The sequence below is a fragment of the Chiloscyllium plagiosum genome, unplaced genomic scaffold (genome assembly GCF_037043375.1).
Source record: "Chiloscyllium plagiosum isolate Xiang-an unplaced genomic scaffold, Cpla_swu_hap1 HiC_scaffold_25, whole genome shotgun sequence".
Classification (NCBI taxonomy): Eukaryota; Metazoa; Chordata; class Chondrichthyes; order Orectolobiformes; family Hemiscylliidae; genus Chiloscyllium; species Chiloscyllium plagiosum.
Window position 1 is genome coordinate 39,557,857 of NW_028270163.1, and position 26,200 is coordinate 39,584,056.

At 40.9% G+C, this 26,200-nt stretch overlaps 1 protein-coding gene across 1 annotated transcript in view; it reads left to right on the forward strand.

The window, feature by feature from the left end:
* The first annotated feature begins 1,326 nt into the window (after positions 1-1,326).
* Positions 1,327-26,200, forward strand: part of gna13a (guanine nucleotide binding protein (G protein), alpha 13a) — a 58,595-nt gene continuing 33,721 nt past the window's right edge. The window contains exon 1 of the mRNA XM_043714820.2: positions 1,327-1,891. Within this exon, the coding sequence (XP_043570755.1) occupies positions 1,370-1,891 (522 nt within the window). The 5' untranslated portion in view covers positions 1,327-1,369. The remainder of the gene's footprint in view (positions 1,892-26,200) is intronic.

The window sequence follows — 26,200 nt, forward strand, 5'->3', positions numbered from 1 at the left end:
AATGATGACTACGTAATATCTGCAAAGGGCTGCAGCACAGGGGGTTGGGTGTCCAAAACTCCATCAAATGCCTCATGTGCAATGTCTCTCATTTTGTTGCAGCTGTCAATGTGGCTCCAATGTGCACCTCTCAATCTGTCAGGGTTTACGAATAAACATAAATGAAGCTACAACACTCAGCAGCTCATGCACCACCATAACCTTTTGTCACAGTGAGAAGAACAGTTAGATATGAGAGCGTTTCACCAAAAGGCTTTCTTGGGACAGGGGTGCAAGCGCAAAAGGATGAGCACCTCACAGGTATCTCAGATGCACACCAGATAATAAACTCGGTTTGTTTTCTTAGGACAGAGAAGCTTGAGGGGGGAACCTGTTTGAATTACATAAGATTATGAGAGGCAGGGACAGATTGAATAGAAAGCAGGTGTTCCCCTTGGTCGAAGGGTCAATAACAAGGAGGCATAATTTTAAAGTAAAAGGCAGAAGGTTTAGAGGGGATTTGAGGAAAAGATTTTTCACCTGGTGGGAATCTAGGAGAACGTGAGGACTGCAGATACTGGAGATCAGAGTCAAAAAGTGTGGTACTGGAAAAGCACAGCCGGTCAGGCAGCATCTGAGGAGCAGGAGAGTCGATGTTTCAAGCATAAGCTCTTCATCAGGAATGACGGTTGGTGGTGGGAATCTGGAATGCACTGCCTGGGAGGATGGTTGAGGTGGGAAACTTCACAACTTTAAAAAGTACTTGTCATAACATTCAATGGGCCTACTGCAGGAAAGTAAGACTAGTGTAGGTAGTAGTATATTTTTGGGCTGAAGAATTGATGGGCCTCTTCTGTCATGTATATTTCTATGATTTTTATAATGCTTTAAAAAAGAAAAGAACAGCAGACGCTAGATATCTAAAACAAAAACAGAAATTCAACAAGTCTGGCAGCATCTGTGGAGAGAAAGCAGTGAGCAATTTCCTAGTTGCCATTAGTTCCGAAGGATCAATGGACTTGAAACGCTATTCTGTTTTCTCTCCACCGATGCTGCCAGACCTGCTGACTTTCTCCAGCAACTTCTGTTTTTGTTTTATAATACTTTGTTGTATTGCATTAACTGTAGCTCTTTCCTGATACCGAATTCTCACTTATAACCACTAACACCTGATTTCCCCTGAATCACATTGTGCACATGCATAACTTGGAAGAATAATCTGGGGATTGATGGAACAGTTCCACCTTCTGAGCGCAGAGCACCGATATTGGTCCTCCAGCCGGTGGTGGCGCTCCAGCGAGGTCAGTGCGTGTGCGTGACGTTGAACGTTCGCCCAACGTGGGCGGCGGTAACGCGCCTCGTGCCCGCGCCCCCCTCACTATGTTATCGAATGCTAAAGATGGCGGATTTCCTGCCGTCCCGCTCCCTCCTGGCCGCTTGTTTTCCGAGTTGCGTCCTCACCCAGCGAGAGGCCGAACAGCTCCGCAAGAGCAAGCAGATCGACGAGCTCATCTCGCGGGATAAGACCTATGTGCGGCGGCTGGTGAAGATCCTGCTGCTCGGGGCCGGCGAGAGCGGCAAAAGCACTTTCCTCAAGCAGATGCGAATTATTCATGGCCAGGACTTCGACCAGAAGGCCAAAGAGGAGTTCAGGGGGACCATCTACAGTAACATCTTGAAGGGGATCCGAGTCCTGGTAGACGCCAGGGAAAAGCTCCGCATCCCTTGGGGAGACCCCGGCAACCAGCAGAACGGCGATGTCCTGATGAGTTTCGACACCAGGGCGTTGACCGGGGCCGCCGCGGGCCTCATGGAGACGCGGGTTTTTCTCAATTACTTGCCGGCCATCAGATCGCTATGGGCAGATAGTGGTATCCAGAACGCTTACGACAGACGCAGGGAGTTCCAGCTGGTGAGTAACTCGGAGCCGGGGAAAGTACGCGGGCTTTGAAAGGCCCTGGGGAACGGAACGAGAAGCCCTCCGCTTCCTGGAGGGTGTGTTCGAGTGGCAGCTTTGGGCGGGTGGGGGGGCTTGTATGGTTAAATTCTCTAGTCTCCAATAAACTTCATAAACTAAGACGCTCACTTAGGATCTTTTTGACGCTGTAGGTTCTTTTTAGAAATAACCTCATCCACTCTCCATTATTGTCAAACTTTTATATAAATTTAAAGTTTTGTTCAACCGCAATTAATCTTTCCCTATTCGTTGGACGTAAATGAATATACAAGGCGCACGTTTATTCGTATATACTGTATGGAGTTTGAAGATCGAAAGTGCCTCGGACTTTTAAACTTCATCATATTTAAACTTTTATGGAGGAGTACAGAGTTAAATTTGTGTAGTTTCTGCCATTTAACCCTTGTACTCATGATTGTATTTGAAACTTACCGATAATATTGAAATTCGCCACATCTTAACAAATAAGTAACTTTTGTGACTAATATTTGTTGCCTTTACATTTTTGACTAATACTGTGTTATAATCCATCCTTTTAAATCTGTTTTCGACTGTGATCAGAAATTGGTAAAGGTGTACCCATCATTGAGAAAAGTGACAAATTTATGTACTTGTGAAATGTTAGCTGATTTATTTGGAGAGTAATTATTTAACATACTAATAAATTAGTAAGGCTGAATAAAATAAAGTTTAATTTTGCCTTTAATATCCAAGCTTGTTACAATAAGTGTAACCAGCATGTTTCAAGCTTGTTAGGACTATAGATTACGTGTTTTAAAACAATAGCAGTTTACTAATGTCCTGCTAACAGTCAAATGGACAGTACAGTTTTTTCCAGTCTGAGTAAAGTAGTGTGCAAAATGTTTTGAAGTTATGAGAAATCAACACTTTATGCATGACGTAACTTGGGTGGGTGTGATGACTTCAAAGGGGTTTCTTTTGAATAGATAGATATAATTAGCAAATGTAGTGAGAGAGGAAGTGAAATCAAAAATTAGTTCTTAAGAGTAGATGAGGCCTATAGCATTGTTGTGAATTATCAGACTTAAAATTGACTTAAGGGAGCAAAATTTAAGAAGAAAGGCAGAACTTTAGATGGGATTTGAGGAGAAGATTTTTTTATCCAGAGGGTGATTAGAATCTGGAATGCAGTATCATGGGGGCGCGGGGAGGTTTTGAGTAGATAGGTAGGGTAGTGGAGGTGGGAAGCCTCATAATTTTTTGTTTATAAAAATCTTGGATGGGTACTTGAAATATCTTATTCAAGGCTATTGGCCAAATGCCAGGAAGTAAGACTTGTGTAGATTTAACCTAGATTTGTTTTCTTGGTGCAGACTTGATGGGCTGAGGGACCTCTTTGGTACTGTATAATTTCATCATTGTTTCCCTAGAATCCGACTGCAAATCTAGTATGTTTGATTTAGAAAGTGACTTTCCTATATCTGTCATTGTCATCTGTGGAATTTTTTTGCATTTTATTTAACCCAGGCAGGCATTTTATAATCCCAAATCTGGGAGTGGGTGAGCTCAATGGTGCATATTTCTAACCGCCCATGAAGCTGTTATGATTCGTTGATAGTGTGATTCAATGAGGTAAAATAGCATGCATCCTTTTTTCCTTAATCTGAATTTACATGTGGTCAAGAGCTGGTAGAATACAACAAAGACAAGTGAATTGGAGTCATAGTCAATGTAGGAATTTGAATTACCCTCACCCCCACTTCAGAAGTGAGACCGTTGCGTCCCCTGTTTGAACTGGCAGTATAATCCTTCAGAATAATGTTGTTGAATTTTACAGGCTGTATGTCTTGAAACTCTGGTAAAACCAATTTCTTTTAAACCCAAACCAAGTACGTTTTGAACTAAACAATACTGATGCTTCATTCTTTATATTCACCTGAATATACACTGATTTGCAGCATTTGAAAATTATTGTAAATGGTTAAATTCTTTATTGTGCTCATTTGGCTAAAATTGTAAGATAATCTAGTCTTCCTTTGCAAATTGATCAATTATAAAGTTCATAGATCTTGACTAGTCTTCTAATAAGACTGGTCATAAAACTGTAAATATTTAAATTGTCCTCAAATTTTGTTTCAAATTCTAACAAGTTTTAAGAACTGAGGGTCATTCAGTGAAAATAATAGTTTAACTATGCATGTATTGATTCATTGTATTTGGTGCTAATGTCTGTATTTCACTAATTCTGTGGGGAATGTGGAAATAGTGTTTTAAAACACTGTCAAGTATCTCAGCTAAAGAGCAATTAGTTGTGGAGAAATGAAAGCAGGGCATGAAACAAAAGGAATCATGAAACACAAAAACAAAGACTTTTTGAATGCTTTGCAATTATTGTGTGTTAGGAACATTAATGATATATTGACTTCTGTTAAATATTTGCACTTAACAACAAACCAGGAATTTTAAAAGAAACAATTTTTGAGTATTTTGCTGCACATGTGCAAAGATTAATGAAAGTGGATTGATTCTACATTCCAATAAATTGAAAATTTGTGGCTCTTATCAAATCGCATTTTAGGTTTTAAAAAGCACAGCAATGAGTTAACATCCTGTATAACGATTAGAACTGTGATTTGGACATGGATATGAAATACACGGTGTTGCATTTAACATTTACTTTATCATGTGCAACAATTAAGCAAGAAGAAAATTGTCTCTCTGCATGTATCTGTGTCTCTGTCTGTCTCCCTTGCTTTGCTCCCCTCTGTCCTTGGTCTCAGCCTCCTTTACCCCCCTTCCTCAGACAACTTCCCACCACCTCCCCTGCACTTGGTCCCCTGTTTTATTGTGTTTTGTCCTTGACCTCTTCTTGGCATGTGATTCTTACTTTGATTTTCACCTGTTCGATTTCATGTAAGTTGTCTGCTTAAATTTTAGATTTCTGATTTGTTTCTTTGATTCAAAAACATTTAATTTCATTAAATATATTGCTTTGATAAGAATGATCATTTTAAAATTAATTTATGAAGTAACTTTCAAGATTACACCAGCTTACAGGCCAGTGGCTTCATTTTCTGCATATAGTTCCATACTGGTATTGATTTAATTACTTTAGGGTTCAGAATATTAGCATTTGAGTTTACATCAACAATTTTAATTGTTGCAGTCTCTGGGATCTGTACAGATTCAGTTCTGTTCAAAATGTTGTAATTGTCAGATTTTTTGAAGTTCTGCTGAACTGACAAGTTCAATTTTGCTGATTTATCCCATTTGATCGCCCAGAGGGCAAGGATCGTAAAGGAAGAAAATGTTTTTCAATTTGTACTTGAGCCCTGATCTTTTGTTTTCTTCCACTGAGACAACTAGCTATGTCATTTTGCTTCTAATCTCTTTCCGATGCTCACCTCAACTTTACTTTTGACACATGGACTGATTAGCTATCTTTATTAGCTATTATTTATTTTCTAAGTCACAACACATCAAATTGCAAATCATATCCTTCTTTCAAAATCCACCCTATTCCCTCAGTCCACTTATTTTAGCAACTTCCGTAAGTTCCACAATTTAGTCATTTGCCCTTTAGTCTTCTGACTCTGGTCCCGCATATTGATTGTGTTCACTACAATAACTTTTTCTTTCTGCCTTTCTTTTAAAATCGTCACAGGGATCCTTTTAACCATTTTTACCCTCTGGGTATTTCTTAAAAATGGCAGAGCGCCAATGTTAATATACTTATAAAGCGCCAATGTTAATTTCCTGATATGAACTTGAGAGTTTTATATTTGAAAAATTATGATGTAAAAAAGACAGGACAAGGAATTGTTGTTTCCACCATAGGATTTTTGATGTTTTCTTTGCATCTAGTGCAGTGGAAACATTCACTGGTGTGATTTGGAATTTTAGATTTAAGCTTGGCAGAGCTGTCAGTTCTGCATATGTGAGAGTAATTTAAATTTATAATTACTAACAAGTTAAAATTCTCAGCTTTTAGCTCAAACACATTGTCAACAATGTGATTTTTGGTACCATTTACTCGATCTAATGTATCAGCATCAGTGATTCTGGGTTCTAGACTGCAGTGTTAGACATTGCCAGAGTTTTATACCAAATGCATATATTAGACTTAATTTTATATTTAATCTCAAAACGTGTGGAAAGAGAAAATAGGTTCTGGTTTCTAGAATTTGCGATTCTACAGCCAAAAACCAAACACAGACCATTGACTCTGGACGCTTCATAACTTTTTGGAATAGAAATTTAACTGTATTGCAGGAAATTTATTTTAAAAACTGAATCCTCCTGTTCAAGTGCAGTTTACAGCTGTGCAATTCACAAAGTGCTTGGTATAATATGACAAAATCTTGGGTTAGGTTGGTGACTGTCACAACTTAACTGAATCAGTATCATATGTGAAATCTTATTACATTAGAGATGTAACAACTTCCTTTTGGGTGGGTAAAGGAGTGTGTCTGAGGTTGAATATCAATTTGTGGAAGATTAGCCTTGGTGGTCCTCACTGAACTGATTGTGGCCTTAATTTCACTTTGTCTGCCCCAGTCCATCAATAACTCTGGACTCCCTAGTCTGATTGCAAATCAAATGAACACTCTTTAATACACTTGATTAGCTGGTCTCTGTGGCTATCTGGGAATGAAAATTCCACGGACCAAGTACTCAGGGAAAAAAAATCATCACGACCACTTGTTAAACTGTGTAACTTAGTTCTAGTCTCTGTTATAAGAAGGAATATTCTCAGTGTTCGCACTACCAACTCCTCTCAGAATTTTATAATGTTTCAGTAAAATAATCAATCATTCTTCTGAACTCTGATGAATATAAGCACAATCTGTTCGACTTTTCTTCATAGAATACAGCCTTCATCCCGGGAAAGATCATGCAAATCTCTGAACTGCTTCTAGTGCTATAAAGAGACTAAACTTGCCCACTACTTGGATGTGATCTCACCAAGGCCTGCAACAAAAGTCTGCCTCACTGTTCCATTCCCCTTTCAATAAAAGGCAGTATTCCATGCATCTTCCTATTAATTTGTAACCTGTACACTTTTATTTTAGAATTCATGTGCCAGCATACCCAGATCCCCTTCTCCTCTCAGTTCTGCAGTCATTCTCCGTTTAAACATGAAATAGTGGGTGCCAGAATCTCAGTACACTTTTGAAATGAGGACACACTCATCTAATGATGCCAAAGGGGGAGGAAAAGGCTTTAAAATTTAGCTTGCAACAGTGTCTAAAATATGCTAATTTAAAAATGAGAAGCAGTTTGTCGTAGTTCGTTGGCTTAATTTTTGACCTTAGAAAGTCCTGGCGTATGTTCTTTGCTATGTGTTTAGTCAATTTCAGTCTGGGCTGCTGAGGGACTGAGCTTGCCTCACAATCCTAGGATGAAGATGCAGAGAAGGAATTCATTATGGTACCCATGTTGATTTGGTGCCCATTGATTTTTGTTGGGAAGCATGTACATATTGGGCAGAAGCTCACTTTGAGATATTCCTTTAGAACATAGGACATTACAGTGCAGTACAGGCCCTTTGGTCCTCGATGGTTTCACAGGTCAGCGCAACAATCTAAAGTCCATTTAACCTACACTATTCCATTATCATCTATATGTTTATCCACTGACCATTTAAATGCCCTTAATGTTGACAAATCCACTAATGTTACAGGCAGGACATTCCACGCCCTTATTATTCTGAGTAAAGAATCTACCTCTGACATCTATTCTAAATCTATCATCCCTCAATTTAAAGCTATGTCCCCTTGTGCTAGCCATCACTATCTGAAGAAAAAGGCTCTCACTGTCCACTCTATCTAATCCTCTGATCATGTTATATGCATTCATTAAGTCACCTCTTAACCTTCTCTAATGAAAACAGCTCCAAGTCCCTCAGTCTTTCCCCATAAGACCTTGCCTCCATACTAGGCAACATCCTGGTCAATCTTTTCACCATTTCCAATGCTTGCACATCCTTCCTATAATACAGTGACCAGAACTGCATGCAATACTCCCAAGTGCAGCCACACCAGAGTTTTGTACAGCTGCAGCATGACCTCATAGCTCTGAAACTCAATCCCTCTACCAATAAAAGTTAACACACCTTATGCCTTCTTAACAAAACTATTCTTTACTGAATAGCTGACTAGATCAGAGTTATCCATTTAGTTTAGGTATGAGACTGCACTTGTGACAGCATAACCCAGCATGAGTCACTGATCTTGATCAGTGAAGGAAGGAGAATAAAAACGTCAAGAGGTTTAGAGTGAATTAGTGAGCATCAAGTATACTAGATAAAACACCAGTTCCTATTTGAAGAAATGTTCACCTTAAAACTTTGAAATTCTACAGTGTATGTTCGCAAGTTTCTGTTAGCGTTTCTATACTAATTTGTTCACTAGTTATAGAATATATTTACTTAAAAAATTTTCAGAGTTGCTGTACTTCCATTGCAAAATTTTTTTTTGTGTTCAAATTTTAAGGAAAGTAACAATAATAGGGTAAATTTGCTTCAAGGAAATTGCTGTTTGTTTTTTAGAAAGTCGGTATAAAGTGATAACATTGTCAAAGGAAGTCAGTGAGTATTAGCAGAAAATACAGCAATTGAAAAAAATACATTATTGCCGCCAGTTTTAACACTTCCCTTTTTGACTGGCAGTGTTCTTGAAATGAGTAATGGCGAAGGAGGGTTCTCTATTCAGAACATCATGTTCAAATTGATTTCTTTTCTGCTGCCAACTGCATTTGATTTTCAAAATGTAATCATGAAACGTTGAGAAACCCCTATCAAGGAAGCCATTCTTTCTGAATTCAGAAGCTCACATTGGAAATTTTATTAATTCCTTTGGATAAAGTGATGGTCCTCTTTTTAAAAAGACGTTTCTTTAAATTGAACTATCTCTTCAAAGTGACAGTTCCCCATTTAATTTCTGCACATTTTTCATTCCTTCTATTTCTTTATCTTTTGCTGTTTGAATTTTCATTTATTCTTTGTCAGTTTAATATTTTCTTTCTAATTCCTGCTCATGTTATCTGCTTCCAGTTTAATTCTGAATTCTGATTCTTAAATCTTATCAGAGTGAGTGGACAGTTTTGTTTTGGAATCATAAAATCATTTTGTGCAGGAAGAGACTGTTTAGTTCATGCTTATATCAGTTGTTTGAAAGAGCTATCCAGTTAGTCCTAATCCGTGCTCTTTCCACATAGTCCTGCAAATTTTTCCCTTCAGGTAGTTTTCAGTTCTCTTTTGGAAATTACAATTGAATCATGACTCTTAACCAGTGCAATTTACAGTCAGTATGCTTATAAAACTGATTTGCTTCAGAAATTCTAAATTAATTGAGTTGACACATTTTGGTGTTCCCATTTGGCAGGCCATGTCAGGTTTCTATTTTTTGATCTTTGGCGCTCCATTCTGTTGAAAGAAATTTAGAATTCTTGATTTGGCAAAATATTATGAATGAACACTTGAGTTTGAATATCAGCTGACTGACAATCTTCAGATCTTATTGAGATTCCAGCTGAGTCCAGAATTCAGAGCTCAAGAGATTTTGGTCAACAGGGACATGTGCTTCATAAAATCTAATTACATTGGATAGTGGAACCTGGGAGCATGATGTAGTCAAGTTGGATCTCATATCTGTGGTGATTTCAGCAGAGCCTAATGTAAAAAAATGTCTTGAGCCATTCCTGGTGGTAGGGGTTAATGTGATATAAATTCAGGAAGACTGACTCCTCTAGCTAGTGTTCTTAGCATAAGGTTATCACGTGGGGGGGAGAAAAGACTTGGAGATGTCCAGAAGCCGTTTGGTATGGGGAACTGAAATATCAGTGATATTTAAGGTCGACTTTTAAGATGCATTGAAATATAAACTTCCTACTACTCAACCATGATCAGTATTTAATATTGACAGTGGGTGCTTGAGGTAGAAAGTGCTGAAGAAACAGAGCCTCTCTTTGTTGATTTTGCCAGACTTGCTGAGTTTCTCCATTGCTTTCTGTTTTCATTTTAGATCTCTAGCGTCCTCAGTTCTTTATTTTATTGTAGTTTTTATATTAGTCTTGGGGCAGGATAGAGAAGTAATAAAGGGAAGGACATAACCCTTGGAAATAATTGGTATCTTTGTTACTGTGACACGATCCTATAATCTAATAGTTTTCTGCTATAATTTCTAGCTGAAAATTTTGTTCTTTAAGAAATTAATTTTGAGTCACAGATGCTTGTGGCACTCCTTAATTCTATTTGCCAAAGCTATCTCATGTCCCCGTTTTGCCCTCCTGGTTTCCCTCTTAAGTATACTCCTACTTTCTTTATACTCCTCTAAGAATTCACTCGATCTATTTTGTCTATACGTGACATATGCTTCCTTCTTTTTCTTAACCAAACTCTCAATTTCTTTAGTCATCCAGCATTCCCTATACCTACCAGCCTTCCCTTTCACCCTGACAGGAATATACTTTTTCTGGATTATTATTATCTCATTTCTGAACATGGCTTTGTGCGTGGGAAATCATGTCTCACAAACTTGATTGAGTTTTTTGAAGAAGTAACAAAGAAGATTGATGAGGGCAGAGTAGTAGATGTGATCTATATGGACTTCAGTAAGGCGTTCGACAAGGTTCCCCATGGGAGACTGATAGCAAGGTTAGATCTCATGGAATACAGGGAGATCTAGCCATTTGGTTACAGAACTGGCTCAAAGGTAGAAGACAGAGGGTGGTTTTTCAGACTGGAAGCCTGTGACCAGTGGAGTGCCACAAGGATCGGTGCTGGGCCCTATACTTTTGTCATTTACATAAATGATTTGGATGCGAGCATAAGAGGTACAGTTGGTAAGTTTGCAGATGACACCAAAATTGGAGGTGTAGTGGACAGCGAAGAGGGTTACCTCAGATTACAACAGGATCTTGACCAGATGGGCCAATGGGCTGAGAAGTGGCAGATGGAGTTTAGTTCAGATAAATGTGAGGTGCTGCATTTTGGGAAAGCAGATCTTAGCAGGACTTATACACTTAATGGTAAGGTCCTAGGGAGTGTTGCTAAACAAAGAGACCTTGGAGTGTCGGTTCATAGCTCCTTGAAAGTGGAGTCACAGGTAGATAGGATAGTGAAGGAGGTGTTTGGTATGCTTTTCTTTATTAGTCAGAATATTGAGTACAGGAGTTGGGAGGTCATGTTGCAGCTGTACAGGACATTGGTTAGGCCACTGTTGGAATATTGCGTGCATTTCTGGTCTCCTTCCTATCGGAAAGATGTTGTGAAACTTGAAAGGGTTCAGAAAAGATTTACAATGATGTTGCCAGAGTTGGAGGATCTGAGCTACAGGGAGAGGCTGAACAGGCTGGGGCTGTTTTCCCTGGAGCGTCGGAGGCTGAGGGCTGACCTTATAGAGGCTTACAAAATTATGAGGGGCATGGATAGGATAAATAGACAAAGTCTTTTCCCTCGGGTCGGGAAGTCCAGAACTAGAAGGCATAGGTTTAGGGTGAGAGGAGGAAGATATAAAAGAGACCTAAGGGGCAACGTTTTCACGCAAAGGGTGGTACATGTATGGAATGAGCTGCCAGAGGAAGTGGTGGAGGCTGGTACAATTGCAACATTAAAGAGGCATTTGGATGGGTATATGAATAGAAGGGTTTGGAGGGATATGGGCTGGGTGCTGGCAGGTGGGACTAGATCCGGTTGGGATATCTGGTCGGCATGGACGGGTTGGACCGAAGGGTCTGTTTCCATGCTGTACATCTCTATGACTATGAACTGGTCACAGGCCTCCAGTCTGAAAAACAACCCTCCACCACCACCCTCTGTCTTCTACCTTTGAGCCAGTTCTGTGTCCAAATGGCTAGTTCTCCCTGTATTCCATGAGATCCAACTTTGCTAACCAGTCTCCCATAGGGAACCTTGTCGAACGCCTTACTGGTCCATACAGATCACATCCTCCACTCTGCCCTCATCAATCCTCTTTGTTACTTTTTCAAAAAACATAATCAGGTTTGTGAGAAATGATTTCCCACACACAAAGCCACATTGACTATCCCTAATCAGTCCTTGCCTTTCCAAATACATGTAAATCCTGTCCCTCAGGACTCCCTCAGCAACTTGCCTACCACCGACAATAGGCTCACCGGTCTATAGTTCCCTGGCTTGTCCTTGCCACCTTTCTTAAATAATCGTACCACGTTCACCAACTTCAGATCTTCTGGCACTTCACCTGTGACTATCGATCTTATAAATATTTTAGCAAGGGGCCCAGCAATTACTTCTCTAGCTTCCCACAGAGTTCTAGATCAGGTCCTGGGGATTTATCCACCTTTTGTGTTTCAAAACATCCAGCACTTCCTCCTCTGTAATGTGGATATTTTTGAAGATGTCACCATCTATTTCCCTACATTCTATATAAATTCATAGATGTACAGCACGGAAACAGACCCTGAGGTCCAACACGTCCATGCCAATCCGATATCTCACCCAATTTAGTCCCACCTGCCAGCACCCGGTCCACATCCCTCCAAACCCTTCCTATTCATATACCCACCCAGATGTCTTTTAAATGTTGCAATTGAACTAGCCTCCACCACTTCCTCTGGCAGCTCATTCCATACATGTGCCTCCCTCTGCCCCTTCGGTCTCTCTTTATATCATATTTTCCATGTCCTTCTCCACAGGAAACACTGATGCAAAATGCTCACTTCGTGTCTCCCCCATCTCCTGTGGCTCTACACAAAGGCCGTCTTACTGATATTTGAGGGGGTCTTATTCTCTCCCTCGGTGCCCTTTTGTCCTTAATGTATTTGTAGAAACCCTTTGGATTCTCCTTAAACCTATTTGCCAAAGCTATTTCTCGTCCCCTTTTCGCCCTCCTGATTTCCCTCAAGTATACTCCAACTGTCTTTATACTCTTCTAAGGTTCATTTGATTTGTCTTGTCTATATCTGATGTAGGCTTCCTTGCTTTTCTTTTCCAAACCCTCAATTTCCCTAGTCATCCAGCATTCCCTCCACCTATCAGCCTTTCCTTTCACCCGAATAGGAATATACTGTCTCTGGGCTCTCATTATCTCATTTCTGAAGACTTCCCATTTTCCAGCTGTCCCTTTACTTGTGAACATCTGCCCCCAATCAGCTTTTGAACGTTCTTGCCTAATACTGTCAAAATTAGCCACTTGTTCTGATTTTGGCATCATTAAGTAAATTTATTTGTAGTTTGTGCAAATTGTAGTGCCACATATCCAGCAAAATAGACAATGTTAAGTAGTTCGCACAACATAATACAATTGTGGTCGAAACCAGGAAAAAATGGACACTGCTGACCTTGAAGAATAAATTTATTTTAATTCTTCATTTAAATTAAATGCAGCATGCAAAAGCTGTTGGCAGTTGCAGAGAAGTATGACAAGGCAACTGTGAGGCTATCACTCTGAATTGGTCCCTTTCTTTAGTTTATCATTTTGAGAGAGTAAGTTTAGTAACACTTCATGAAGATAGTGTGACTTGTCTCTCAAAACATTAACATGGTATCAGTTTTAATCCTACTGTCTAAAGTTGAAGTAATCATAAATATTTGGATTTAAGTTGCTTTGTAAAGGATAGTAATTGAAGGTTGTAGAGCTTTTTGTGACACAGAATAATAAAGTTGTCTTGGCTCAAGCGACCATAGAGCCTTGAGGATTACTATGTCACAGGGAAGGGGAAGTTGAGAGAGATTCTTTCATGGTGGCCTCAACCAGTCAGGAAATTGAACCCAAACTGGGGCATTACTCTGCGTTGCAAACCAGCTGTCCAGCCAACTGACCCTACAATCAATAGTAACATGAATTTTAAAAAGCATGAGCCTGTATTAATTATAAATATTGCACCAAGCAGTTTGTACACATTTTCAAGTGTGATTTTAGGTACTGGAGTTTAAATGGCAGGGACTTACAATCAAGCACCATAAAAGTACAGAAACAGAATTAGGCCATTTGGCCCATTGAGTCATGACTGATACATTTGTCAACTCCATTCTTCTGCCTTGTAATGTATGATCCCCTTCCTGATGAAGAGCCGCTCTATCTGTCTTAAATACACTCAATAATTTGGCTTCCACACACCTAACGTGTCAACGAGTTCCCAGATTCCCCATCCTCTGACTGAAGAATTCCTCCTCTCAGTTCTAAAGGGTTGTCTCTTCACTCTTGAGGCCTTACCCTTAGGCCCTAACCCTCCTAATGGAAACAGTTTCTCCATATCCATTTCTATTCAGGCCTGTCAGTATTCTGTAAGTTTCAATCACATCCCCATCATCCTTCTAAATTACGTTGAGTACAGATCTAAAGTCCTCAACCGTTCCTCACATCATAAGTCCTTCATCTTCAGGATCGTTTTGTAAACCTCCTGTGGATTCCCACATGGCCAGCACATCCTTCCTTAGGGAGTCCAAAACTGCTCACAGTATTCCAATTGTGGTCTGACTAGAGCGTTATTCAGCCTCTGTGGTACATCTTTGCTGTTGCATTCTAGCCCTTTTGAAATGAATGCTCACATTCAATTTGACTTTGTAACTGTCAATTGAACCTGCACATTAGCCTTAAGAGAATCCTGAAGTCGGACTTCTAAGTCCCAGTTCAAATTTCTGATCTTTCCCTATTTAGAAAATAGTCCATGTCTCTCCTCTTTCCACCAAAGTGCATTACCTCACACTATCCCGCATTGTATTCCATCTGCCATTTCTTTGCTCACTCATTTGGCCAATCCAAGTCCTTCTGCAACTTCCCCACTTCCTCGACACAACCTCCCTCTACCTATCTTCATGTTGTCTGCCAACTTCGCAAAAATGCCATCAGTTCCTTTGTGCAGATCGCTAATGTATAATATGGATGGTTGTGGTCCCAGCACTGACACTTGCAGAACTCCAAGTCACCAGCTGCCATTCTGAAAAAGACTTCATCAGTGCCTTCTGCCAGGTAGCCAATGCTCCATTCATACTATATCTTGCCCCAACACTATTTCACATATTCAATTCCTCTGCCATTTCTTTGCCCCCACTACTAGTCCCCCTGCCTCATTTTCCAGCGGTCCGATGTACCCATCTTGCCTCTCTGTAAGCTTTTTATGTTTTTTTTTAATTCTTAGTAGTCTTTTATTTTACTGGTTGGCTTACTCCCCCCTGGTTACCCACTAATCTTCACAACATTGAATGTTTTTTCTTTTGCTTTTAGTTTCCCTGACCTAACTTGTCAGCCATGGTTGTCTCATCCTCTCCTTGGTATGTTTTTTCTTCTTTGGGATGAACATTTGCTATGCTTTCTCATTTACCTCCAGAAACCCCTACCATTATTGCTCCATTGTCTTCTCTGCTAGGCTCCCCTTCCAATCAGCTTTGGTCAACACCTCCCTCATGTATTTATAGTTACCTTTACTCAATTGTGATACCTTTACAGCTAATTCAAGCTTCTCCCTTTCAAACTTAGGATGAATTCTATCAAATTATGGTCTCTGCCCCCTAGTTGTTCCTTCATCTTAAGCTCTCTAATCATGTCTGGATTTGGTGATGTGTAATGAGACAGAACTACTGTTCCCTTGTGGGCTTCACCACAAGCTGCACCTAAAAACAAAACTTCTTGTCGGCATTCCATTGATTCCTTTCCTGGAATCCACTCCTAACCCGATTTTTCCCAGTACACCTGCATATTGAAGTCCTCCACGATTATTGTGGTGTAGTGCCTTTTATACATGCCACATATTTACCTCTTTAAGCTTGTTGACCTTTTACCAATTAGCACATGGCTCAGATAGTAATCTAGAAATTATTGCCTTTTTTGGTTCTGCATTTTAATTTAGCCCCTCGCTGCTCATATTCCATCAGCAGAAACTCTTTCCTCTTACTACCTATATTGTAGAACCTGCTTGGACCACAACAAATGAATCTTTCTCATCCTACAAATGCTAAGTTCTTCTGCAGCCTAGATGATATCACCTGAACTTGGGCACCAAGCAGGAAACAGAGTCTTCAGAATTGTTGATCTTGGCCACAGAAATGTCTATTCCTTGACTATACCATCCTAGACTAGGTTATAACTACATCCCCATCAAGCCAGCGGAATTAACCGCCTCAACCTGTCGACCCCACTCCAACCTCTCACCCTCACACCGCGCAGCCCTCCAATCCCTCTGCTCCAATCCTGACCTCACCATCAAGCCAGCGGACAAAGGGGGCGCAGTGGTAGTCTGGCGCACTGACCTCTACATCGCTGAAGCCAAACGCCAACTCGAGGACACCTCTTCCTACCGCCCCCTTGACCATGACCCCACCCCCCATCACCAAACCATCATCTCTCAGACCATACACAACCTCATCAACTCAGGAGATCTCCCACCCACAGCTTCCAACCTCATAGTCCGGGAACCCCGCACTGCCCGGTTCTATCTCCTTCCCAAGATCCACAAGCCTGACCACCCTGGCCGACCCATTGTCTCAGCATGCTCCTGCCCCACTGAACTCATCTCTTCCTACCTCGACACTGTCCTATCCCCCCTAGTCCAGGAACTCCCCACATACATTCGAGACACCACCCACGCCCTCCACCTCCTCCAAGACTTCCGTTTCCCCGGCCCCCAACGCCTCATCTTCACCATGGATATCCAATCCCTCTACACCTCCATCCGCCATGACCAGGGCCTCCAAGCCCTCCGTTTTTTCCTCTCCAGACGTTCCCAACAGTACCCCTCCACCAACACTCTCATTCGTTTGGCCGAACTGGTCCTCACCCTTAACAATTTCTCCTTTGAATCCTCCCACTTCCTCCAGACCAAAGGGGTAGCCATGGGCACACGTATGGGCCCCAGCTATGCCTGTCTCTTTGTTGGCTATGTAGAGCAGTTCATCTTCCGTAATTACACTGGCACCACTCCCCACCTCTTCCTCCGCTACATTGATGACTGCATTGGCGCCACCTCATGCTCCCGCGAGGAGGTTGAGCAATTCATCAACTTCACCAACACATTCCACCCTGACCTTAAATTTACCTGGACCATCTCTGACACCTCCCTCCCCTTCCTGGACCTCTCCATCTCGATCAGTGATGACCGACTTGACACTGACATTTTCTACAAACCCACCGACTCCCACAGCTTCCTGGATTACACCTCTTCCCACCCTACCTCTTGCAAAAATGCCATCCCGTATTCCCAATTCCTCCGCCTCCGCCGTATCTGCTCCCAGGAGGAGCGGTTCCACCATAGAACACACCAGATGGCCTCCTTCTTTAGAGACCGCAATTTCCCTTCCCACGTGGTTAAAGATGCCCTCCAACGCATCTCATCCACATCCCGCACCTCCGCCCTCAGACCCAACCCCTCCAACCGCAACAAGGACAGAACGCCCCTGGTGCTCACCTTCCACCCTACCAACCTTCGCATAAACCAAATCATCCGCCGACACTTCCGCCACCTCCAAACAGACCCCACCACCAGGGATATATTTCCCTCCCCACCCCTCTCCGCCTTCCGCAAAGACCGTTCCCTCCGTGACTACCTGGTCAGGTCCATGCCCCCCTACGACCCACCCTCCCATCCTGGCACTTTCCCCTGCCACTGCAGGAACTGTAAAACCTGTGCCCACACCTCCTCCCTCACCTCCATCCAAGGCCCGAAAGGAGCCTTCCACATCCATCAAACTTTTACCTGCACATCCACTAATATCATCTATTGTATCCGTTGCTCCCGATGCGGTCTCCTCTACGTTGGGGAGACTGGGCGCCTCCTAGCAGAGCGCTTTAGGGAACATCTCAGAGACACCCGCATCAATCAACCAAATCGCCCAGTGGCTCAACATTTCAACTCCCCCTCCCACTCTGCCGAGGATATGGAGGTGCTGGGCCTCCTCCACTGCCGCTCCCTCACCACCAGACGCCTGGAGGAAGAACGCCTCATCTTCCGCCTCGGAACACTTCAACCCCAGGGCATCAATGTGGATTTCAACAGTTTCCTCATTTCCCCTTCCCCCACCTCATCCTAGTTTCTAACCTCCAGCAACTCGACTTGTCCGACCTGCCTATCTCCTTTTCCACCTATCCACTCCACCCTCTCTTCCCTGACCTATCACCTTCATCTCCTTCCCCACCTACCTATTGTACTCTATGCTACTCTCTCCCCACCCCCACCCTCCTCTAGCTTATCTCTCCATGCTTCAGGCTCTCTGCCTTTATTCCTGATGAAGGGCTTTTGCCCGAAACGTCGATTTTGCCTGTCCTCGGATGCTGCCTGAATTGCTGTGCTCTTCCAGCACCACTAATCCAGAATCTGGTTTCCAGCATCTGCAGTCATTGTTTTTACCTCTATAACTATATCCCCACCTGCCCCCAAAAAAACATCTTGAATGGTTCCTTGTACTGTGGTGCCATGGTCCCTTTTTTTTACAGCCCCACTCTCCATGCAGAGGGTAAGAACCTCAAAACCTTTAGTCAAGTGCAAGAGCTAGGGCTCCTTCAGCACTATCTCCTGATTTGCTTCACTTGTCACATCCTCCTGTCCATGAGCACTGATAGGATAGTTTCAGGATTGTTAATGTAAGAGATGTGCCTGCCTCCTGAAAAGCAGCATCCAGGTACCCCCCACCCCCCCAAAAGTGCACGCACACACTTCAAACTGAAGAGCCCAGTTAATCACCTCTGAGCCAGAGTTCCTCAAGCAACCAACACTTGGTACAGATGTGGTCAATGAATCAAATGGGGTGCACCAGCTCCCATGTCATGCAGTTACGCTTTGCCTGGCCCTGCATCTCTTTTGTTTACTTAGCTCTTAACCTGTTCCCTAAAAGTACTCTGCTGGTCTTTTATTTTGTAACCTGTAAATATTTCCCCATTTCCCTAAAATCTAAAAGTAGAATGGCTTTAAGATATTGCACAGCTACTGAAATACATTAGTTTCTTCATGGACAATCAATTGTTACTTCCATTTTTGTTAGAGTTCTAAATGTAATTTACTGTAATAAGCATGTTATTGACATTGACTTGGATGCAGCATTAGAAAGGCAAATTGATGAACAGAAACCTGCCAATTGCAGTTTTAACCTCAACTAAATTTTTTATATGGTTTGTGCAAAATCTGAGGTAGTTATAAAATAATTTTTGAACTGAAGTACTATGATATAACTGGAATGTTCTTGAACTTGCTGACTTGAGTCCCTCAACTACATTTGTGCTGAGTGGTCACCAAATACCTTTATAGTGTACAGCTGCAATGTAAAGAATTGCAATGGAAAGTTGTAATAGCCATTTTACCTCTCAGCAGGGACACATTATCACAGAGTTTTCAGCACTCCGATGATTTCTGTTGCTACTGACTTGTATTATATGGCTGCGACAACAGTTATTGTATTTTAAAGTTGCTAAGGAAGTGTAATATGTACAATATGTTATATTTAGCAGTTTATGCAAAGTGTAAAAAGGTATGTGTAAACAAGTTCTATTTAATCTTTCTCAGTATGAGTACATTTAATTATATTTGGGATGTCAGTAGAGTTGTCAGTAAAGGCATGGCATTTCCTGAGGAAGAATGGTGATATTACATGCTTGCAAATATTTATTTGCATAGAGACAATAGGAGAATGGTCGACCTACAGAAAGTGTATTTCAGGTGTTGAGGTGAAAACAGCAATTCGAGTGGATTATTGGATGAAAATGTACTTTCCATCACCTGTGGCTGCATTGCAGTTTGTTTTTGATGCATGGTGGCCAGTGTAACCAAGACATTTGAGATGGACAGAAGGCATCGTTGCCCTTCATCTTTCCATTTGTGGCTCTCTGTGTGCTGGTTTTGTAAGCACATTGTATTAATGATCCACGTCTTGTGTAGTATTAAAGAGCTGAATGGGGCTCAAATATGTAGTGTTGCTTACTTTCATCTTTGGTTTCGGAGTGAACTTTAAGCTCAGAGTTCAGGCATTTCAGCTTTGGAGGACTGGACCGTGATTGAATTAAACGCAGTGATAAACCCATTTATCTTGGCATTTTATTGCAAAAGCTCTTGAGGCCAATGGGGGTGACTGAAGGCAGTAAAGTTTTCTGAAAAGACAGTGTAAGTGCAGCATTTGATGAGGTACAGTCAGTCTGAAATAGTCATGCTTAAGCAAATGACTTTGTAATTGGTACTTATTTTAGTGACAGATAGTTAATTGCATCTGTCCACTATCAGCTATTCAGCTATTTAGGATAAGCGTGGCCAAGTGGTGGGGCACTGTAGCTAATGTGGTACTCAGTCATGCAGAACACTGTTCTTAATTTTTTTTCCATCTAACATTTATGTCCCCCACTTGATGTACTAATTTTGGTCATTTGTTTGTGCGGAGCTAAAGCAAAGAAAGTCTTCACAGTTACCTTCATAGTTTCACTGCAGTTGGAATGAGGTATGAAAGAAATTTGCATGGATCCCTGCTGCTGATTTCTAGCGAATGACATTAAAATTATTTAATTGAGTGTCAGGACAGCATTAAACTATCTGTGGAAACACATGATTCCATAAAATACTGTTCTTTAAGAGCATGAAAGTTACATTAGAGAGATGCTGATATCTGTAAAAACTGCTACTTGTGTTGGAACCTTCAAACTGATTGAAAAAATGAACCTCTTGGTAATTTTTGTCATTGTACATGAATAAAAGCAAGGGTAAAAGGAACATTAAGAATGTTGCTTCAAATTATTTTGTTCTCCGGCACAGGTGTTTTGTTATAGCTACTGACTTAGATTTCCATTTGTATGAAAGCAAAATACTGTCAATGTTGAAGATCTGAACTGCAAATTGAAAATGTTGTAAATATTTGGCGAGTCCAGCAGAATCTGTGGAGAGAGAAAAAGAGTTGATGCTGTTGATCTGTGACCTTTCATCTGGGGTGTTCTGAGAAGTGGTCTTAGACCAGAAATATTGCCTGTTGTTCGTCTTCCATATTTACCACTAAATTTATTAAATGTTTCCTGGATTTTTGGTTTTTATTATCCCATTAGTATATTTGTAGTTAGATTATTGATTCTTATGTTTTTAAATTCTCAACTTAGAAAAATAATTTTCTTGAAAATAGAAACTATTGCAAACAAATTTGGAGGGATTGTATTGTGTGCCAACCTCAACTTTGTGAACATTTTTGGCATTTTATAGTGTCTTTGTTTTTTTTAAAAAAAGTTCTGAACGTGTTTTTTTTTAAAATACCAGATGTCCCCAGAAAAGTGTGTACTACAAAAGGCCAATGCAATGCAGTGAAAGCTTGTTTGGCAATCAAAACCAAAGAAGACCAGTGCACCGCATTAGAACTTGTTCTTTGACCAAACATCTTTGTGATACTCCAATTTTGAAATGGCTTTTAAAAACTTATTAATCTGCTAAGCTTTTTAAATTATCTGCCTTTATTTCGAAATGAGTTGATGTTGTGGTTTTGCTGGGCACTGTTGTAATTTTTTCCCGTAGTTTCAAATTTGTAGTTTTAACTACATTTATTTAGTAATGTGTTCAAATAATTAATTGGCAAACTGAATGTTGCCTTCATTGCAACTTAAATGTTGGATACCAGTTAAGAAACTACGCTGCAAAACACTTAGTATTTGCAAATTTCCATATGCTGGATTTTGACCAAATAGGTCATTAGAGTTAGAGTGTCATAGAGATGTACAACACAGAAACGGGTAGACCCTTCGGTCCAACACGTCCACGCCGACCAGATATCCCAACCTAATCTAGTCGCATATGCCAGCACATGGCCCATATCCCTCTAAATACTTCCTATTCACATACCCATCCAGATGCCTTTTAATGTTGCAGTTGTACCAGCCTCCTTTGCTGGGCCACTTACTGAAATACTCGTATCATTGTTAATCACAGATGAGGTGCCGGAAGACTGGAAGTTGGCCAATGTGGTGTCACTGTTTAAGGAAGGTGGTAAGGACAAGTCAGGGAACTATAGACCAGTGAGCCTGATGTCAGTCGTGGGCAAGTTGTTGGAGTGAATCCTACGGGTCAGGATGTACATGTATTTGAAAAGGCAAGGACTGATGGATAGTCAATATGGCTTTGTGTGTGGGAAATCATGTCTCACAAACTTGATTGAGTTTTTTGAAGGAGTAACAAAGAGGATTGATGAGGGCAGAGCGGTAGATGTGATCTATAAGGACTTCAGTAACACATTTGGCAAGGTTCCCCATGGCAGACTGGTTAGCAAGGTTAGATCTCACGGGAAACAGAGAGAACTAGCTCAAAGGTAGAAGACAGAGTGGTGCTTGAGGGTTGTTTTTCAGACTGGAGGCCTGTGACCAGTGGAGTGCCACAAGGATCGGTGCTGCGTCCACTACTTTTTGTCATTTATATAAACTATTTGGATGCAGATGACACCAAAATTGGAGGTATGGTGTGCAGCGAAGAAGGTTACCTCAGATTACAAGGGGATCTCGATCAGATGGGCCAATGGGCTGAGAAGTGGCAGATGGAGTTTAATTCGGATAAATGTGAGGTGCTGCATTTTGTGAAAGCAATCTTAGCAGGACTTGTACACTTAATGGTAAGTGTATAAGCTCTCTTTGTTCAGCAACACTCCCCAGGACCTTACCATTAAGTGTATAAGTCCTGCTAAGGTTTGCTTTTCCAAAATGCAGCACCTCACATTTATCTAAATTAAAACTCCATCTGCCACTTCTCAGCCCATTGGTCCATCAATGAAAAGATGAGATGTAAAGAAGTGCTTTCCCCAAAAGGGAAAAGAAAGAAATTGGCAAAGCAACTCAGACCACATTTATGAATTAACTGACCAATGAATAAACTTTGATCTTCCTGGGTTTAGAAGCAGCTGCTTAATCATTGGAGTTATGAAAAGACCTCAGTAAGATTGACGTAGTTTCTTGTCACGCTATTTTATGTAATTTGCAAAACTGAAAAGATCTGTTTTCATCTTTTATGTAATTTTTTTCTGTTGTGCAATAATATGATTCAGGATTGAGGGTCTTCACTTTTATGAAGTGTCTGGAGAGCTGAAGCTGTTCCCTTAGAGAAATAAAAGTAGATCAGGAACTTAACCGTGAAATGTTTTGATTGAATAAATGAGGAGAGCCTGCATGAATCAATTACATAATTCTTTACTATTTATAGTCCATTTGTAAAATTCACTTGCTTTAAAATCCGACAGAATGAGTTTCAGTCGCATTAGAGACTGTTTACTTGGAAATTGTAACATAAATTTCTTAAACAATAGTGACATCTTGCCATGAACTATTACTGCTGTAATATCAGATTAAAAGCAGATACTTTAATTTGAAGAACTGAGAGATGTGTACATCAGAGATTTATCATCATTGAAGCTTGATGAGAATGTAATGGAATTGATCATTTCAAGACCGACCATGAACAGTATTTCTCATAATGGATGGTTAACTAATTAACAACATCTCTACAATAGTCCTATTAGTATTGACGTAAACCAGGCCATTGATCCAACTATTTTGAATCAGAGCTGTCATAAATGAAATTAGACCATTTAGGAGTACTATTCTAGGATGGAAAATGGAATATGCTGAGTTTTCATCAATTGTTTCATGTATTTGTAAACTTTTGGGAGGATCTGGCAGAAGTCATCTCATTTTGAGTGATTGATGTCTGGTATGCTTTTAATTCTTTAGCTTCCTGTTGCCATCACTACTTATACATGTGTCATTGTCTTTGTGTGTGCCTGAGTACATTATTCTGAGGCAGTCAGCAATTTTAAAGACAAATCTATAATTATACTGATGGGTATTTTCTCTGTCAGTACTTTAAAAGCCTCATGGTGACTCTAACTGCAGCAAATAGTAGAACAGGTTTGAGATTCAGAATAGCTTACTTCTCTTCCAGTGCAAGTTATGCTGCTGTTTTCCAACTTAACATTATATGTCACCTTTTAATACTTGAGCTGTTGAGGGCAGCAAGTATTTTGTTTTGCTATAGAAACAGCCTGTTCACTCAAAAGTTTACAAGCTATTTAAGATGGTTGTTTTGAAAGCTTTAAGATGACTATTAAGAATTCATTGGAGAATGAAGGGTCTAAGTTGCATGCAATTTCCTTTTAAGTGTTTTTGCTTTCTTGAATCTTGATATGCAAGGACCATGTAGCTGGTTTAACCAGTTATATCTACTCGATGTTAAGGGGCATTGTTCAGTGATATGAATGGTGTTTATTGAGTTTGAGATCATTTTTGATCAGACCGAATGAAGTTGCTCAATATGTAGCTCTTGCGGGGCTTCAGGAAATTGGGGGAAGTGTCTGAAGCTATTGATTGTGTAAGTCTGGGAGTGGTGGATATTGAGATGTGTTAGTTGTATCTTGGTATTTCCTCTGTCTTAAATGCAACTGCTTGAAAAAAAACTTTTTTTTACCACCTTTAGTTTTCCTTGAGTTTGTTTGCCCTTTCTGTGTTCTACATCAATGAGCTGAGAGTAAACTTTATTGAAACAGAGTACAGAACAACCTCGGTTATCCGAATTTTGGACAATCTGAGCAAGATCTTGAGGTCCCGAAGTTTGAGATCAGAAACTGGACTCTGTCACTACCTGCAGAAACTCTCTTTCCAAGACAGGGCAACTTCACTCCTGCTCTGCGTCTGTCATTTATTTTCTTTGCTTCTCGTTTCAATATAAAACGATTGAGGTAAATTTAACAGTAGAGAATCTGGTTGTCTAGTTTCTGTGATAGGTTTCCAGAAGGGGGTGGAACAGTTGTGCGAGAATCGGGCGATAGACTGCGTTGCACCCGCTTTGTGCCTTAGCCCAAGGACCGTTTGTGCGAGGCAGCAGTTTCCAGCTGGCGGCAGTGGAGGAAGTGCCAGGCTGGTGGTTGCGGAGAGGAGAAGATGGACCTCTAAGTCCAGTTGAAAAGGCTGGAGATGGCGGCTCTGTGTACAACCGAGAGAGGTCTTCCCACTGGCTGAATCATCTCTGTCTGGTGCAAGTGTTTAAATATTAAATTAATTCAACCTTCTGTTAATGTTAACTTGATTTAAAATATTTACCTGACTCTGAGCACTTATCCGAACATTCAGTTATGCGAACAAAATACTCCCCGCCTGTGTCGTTTAGATAATTGAGGTTGCCCTGTATATTATCACTTAATGAATTGTCCTGAATGGTTCATAGTTATGTATTAGGAGATGTGTCCCTATTTGCATGAACCTCACTTGACCAACAGCAGGAGAGGGAGATAATGTAATATTTCACTGTTCTCAATGTGCTACAGGTGTAAGTTTTGAAAAGATGGGTTAACAATGCATCATGAGGGTAGCAATGGCTATAAGCTGTACAGTAAGGGTTGGCTTCACATCAGTTAGAGACTGATGTTTTTTCTGGGCTTGTGGATCCATATGTTCCTTATGCATTTGTATGCAGCTGTCATCAGGACAACCACAACTGTTGCCTGGACCTAGTCGTGATGGTTCCAATGAGCTTATGTGGGCAGTATCTGAAACAAAGCAGTCCTTCAGTAATGGGATCACTCAGCAGTGGCAGCACACACACAAAACATATTTCAAACTTTGGGACAGGGAAGTCAGTGAGATATTGCCACAATGATGTTGCATATGGGATAATGGTGTGGATGTTTTATGAGCAACTCCTGCATCTTGTGCAAACCATATATATTTGTTTTGAAAGTGGTGCCACAGAAGGCATTTGGCACGCATGCTTTCATTGGTCAGACCATTGAATATAGGAGTTGGGACGTTATGTTGCAACTATACAGGGTGTTGGTGAGGCCACTTTGGAGTACTGTGTATAGTTCAAGTTACCCTGCTATCGGAAGAATATTATTAAATTGGGAAGCGTGCAGAAAAGATTTACATAGATGTTTCTGGGAGTGGAGAGTTTGAATTGTAAGGATGGCTGGGTAGGCTGGGACTCTGAAGTGTAGGAGGTTGAGGGGTGACCTCTTGGAGGTTTATAAAATCATGAGGGGCATAGATAATGTTAATAGCAAAGGTATTTCCCCTAGGGTAGGGGAATTCAAAACTAGAGGGCATAATTTTAAGTGAGAGGAGAAAGATTTAAAAGAGACGTGAGGGGCAACCTTTTTCCCCTACAGTGTGGTTTCAGCGTGGAATGAACTGTCCAGAGGAAATGGTAAATGCAGCTCCAAGTACAGGGGAACCTCGATTATCCAAACGAGATGGGCAGGCCTATTTTGTTCGGATAATTGATTATTTGGTTAATTGATTAAATGCCTTTCCTCTGGGGCTTGGTGTTTTTAAAGTCTGCTCCCAATTCAGGACACAGCATACGAGCACCCGCCCCCAACCATCCAATGGTATGAAGTGG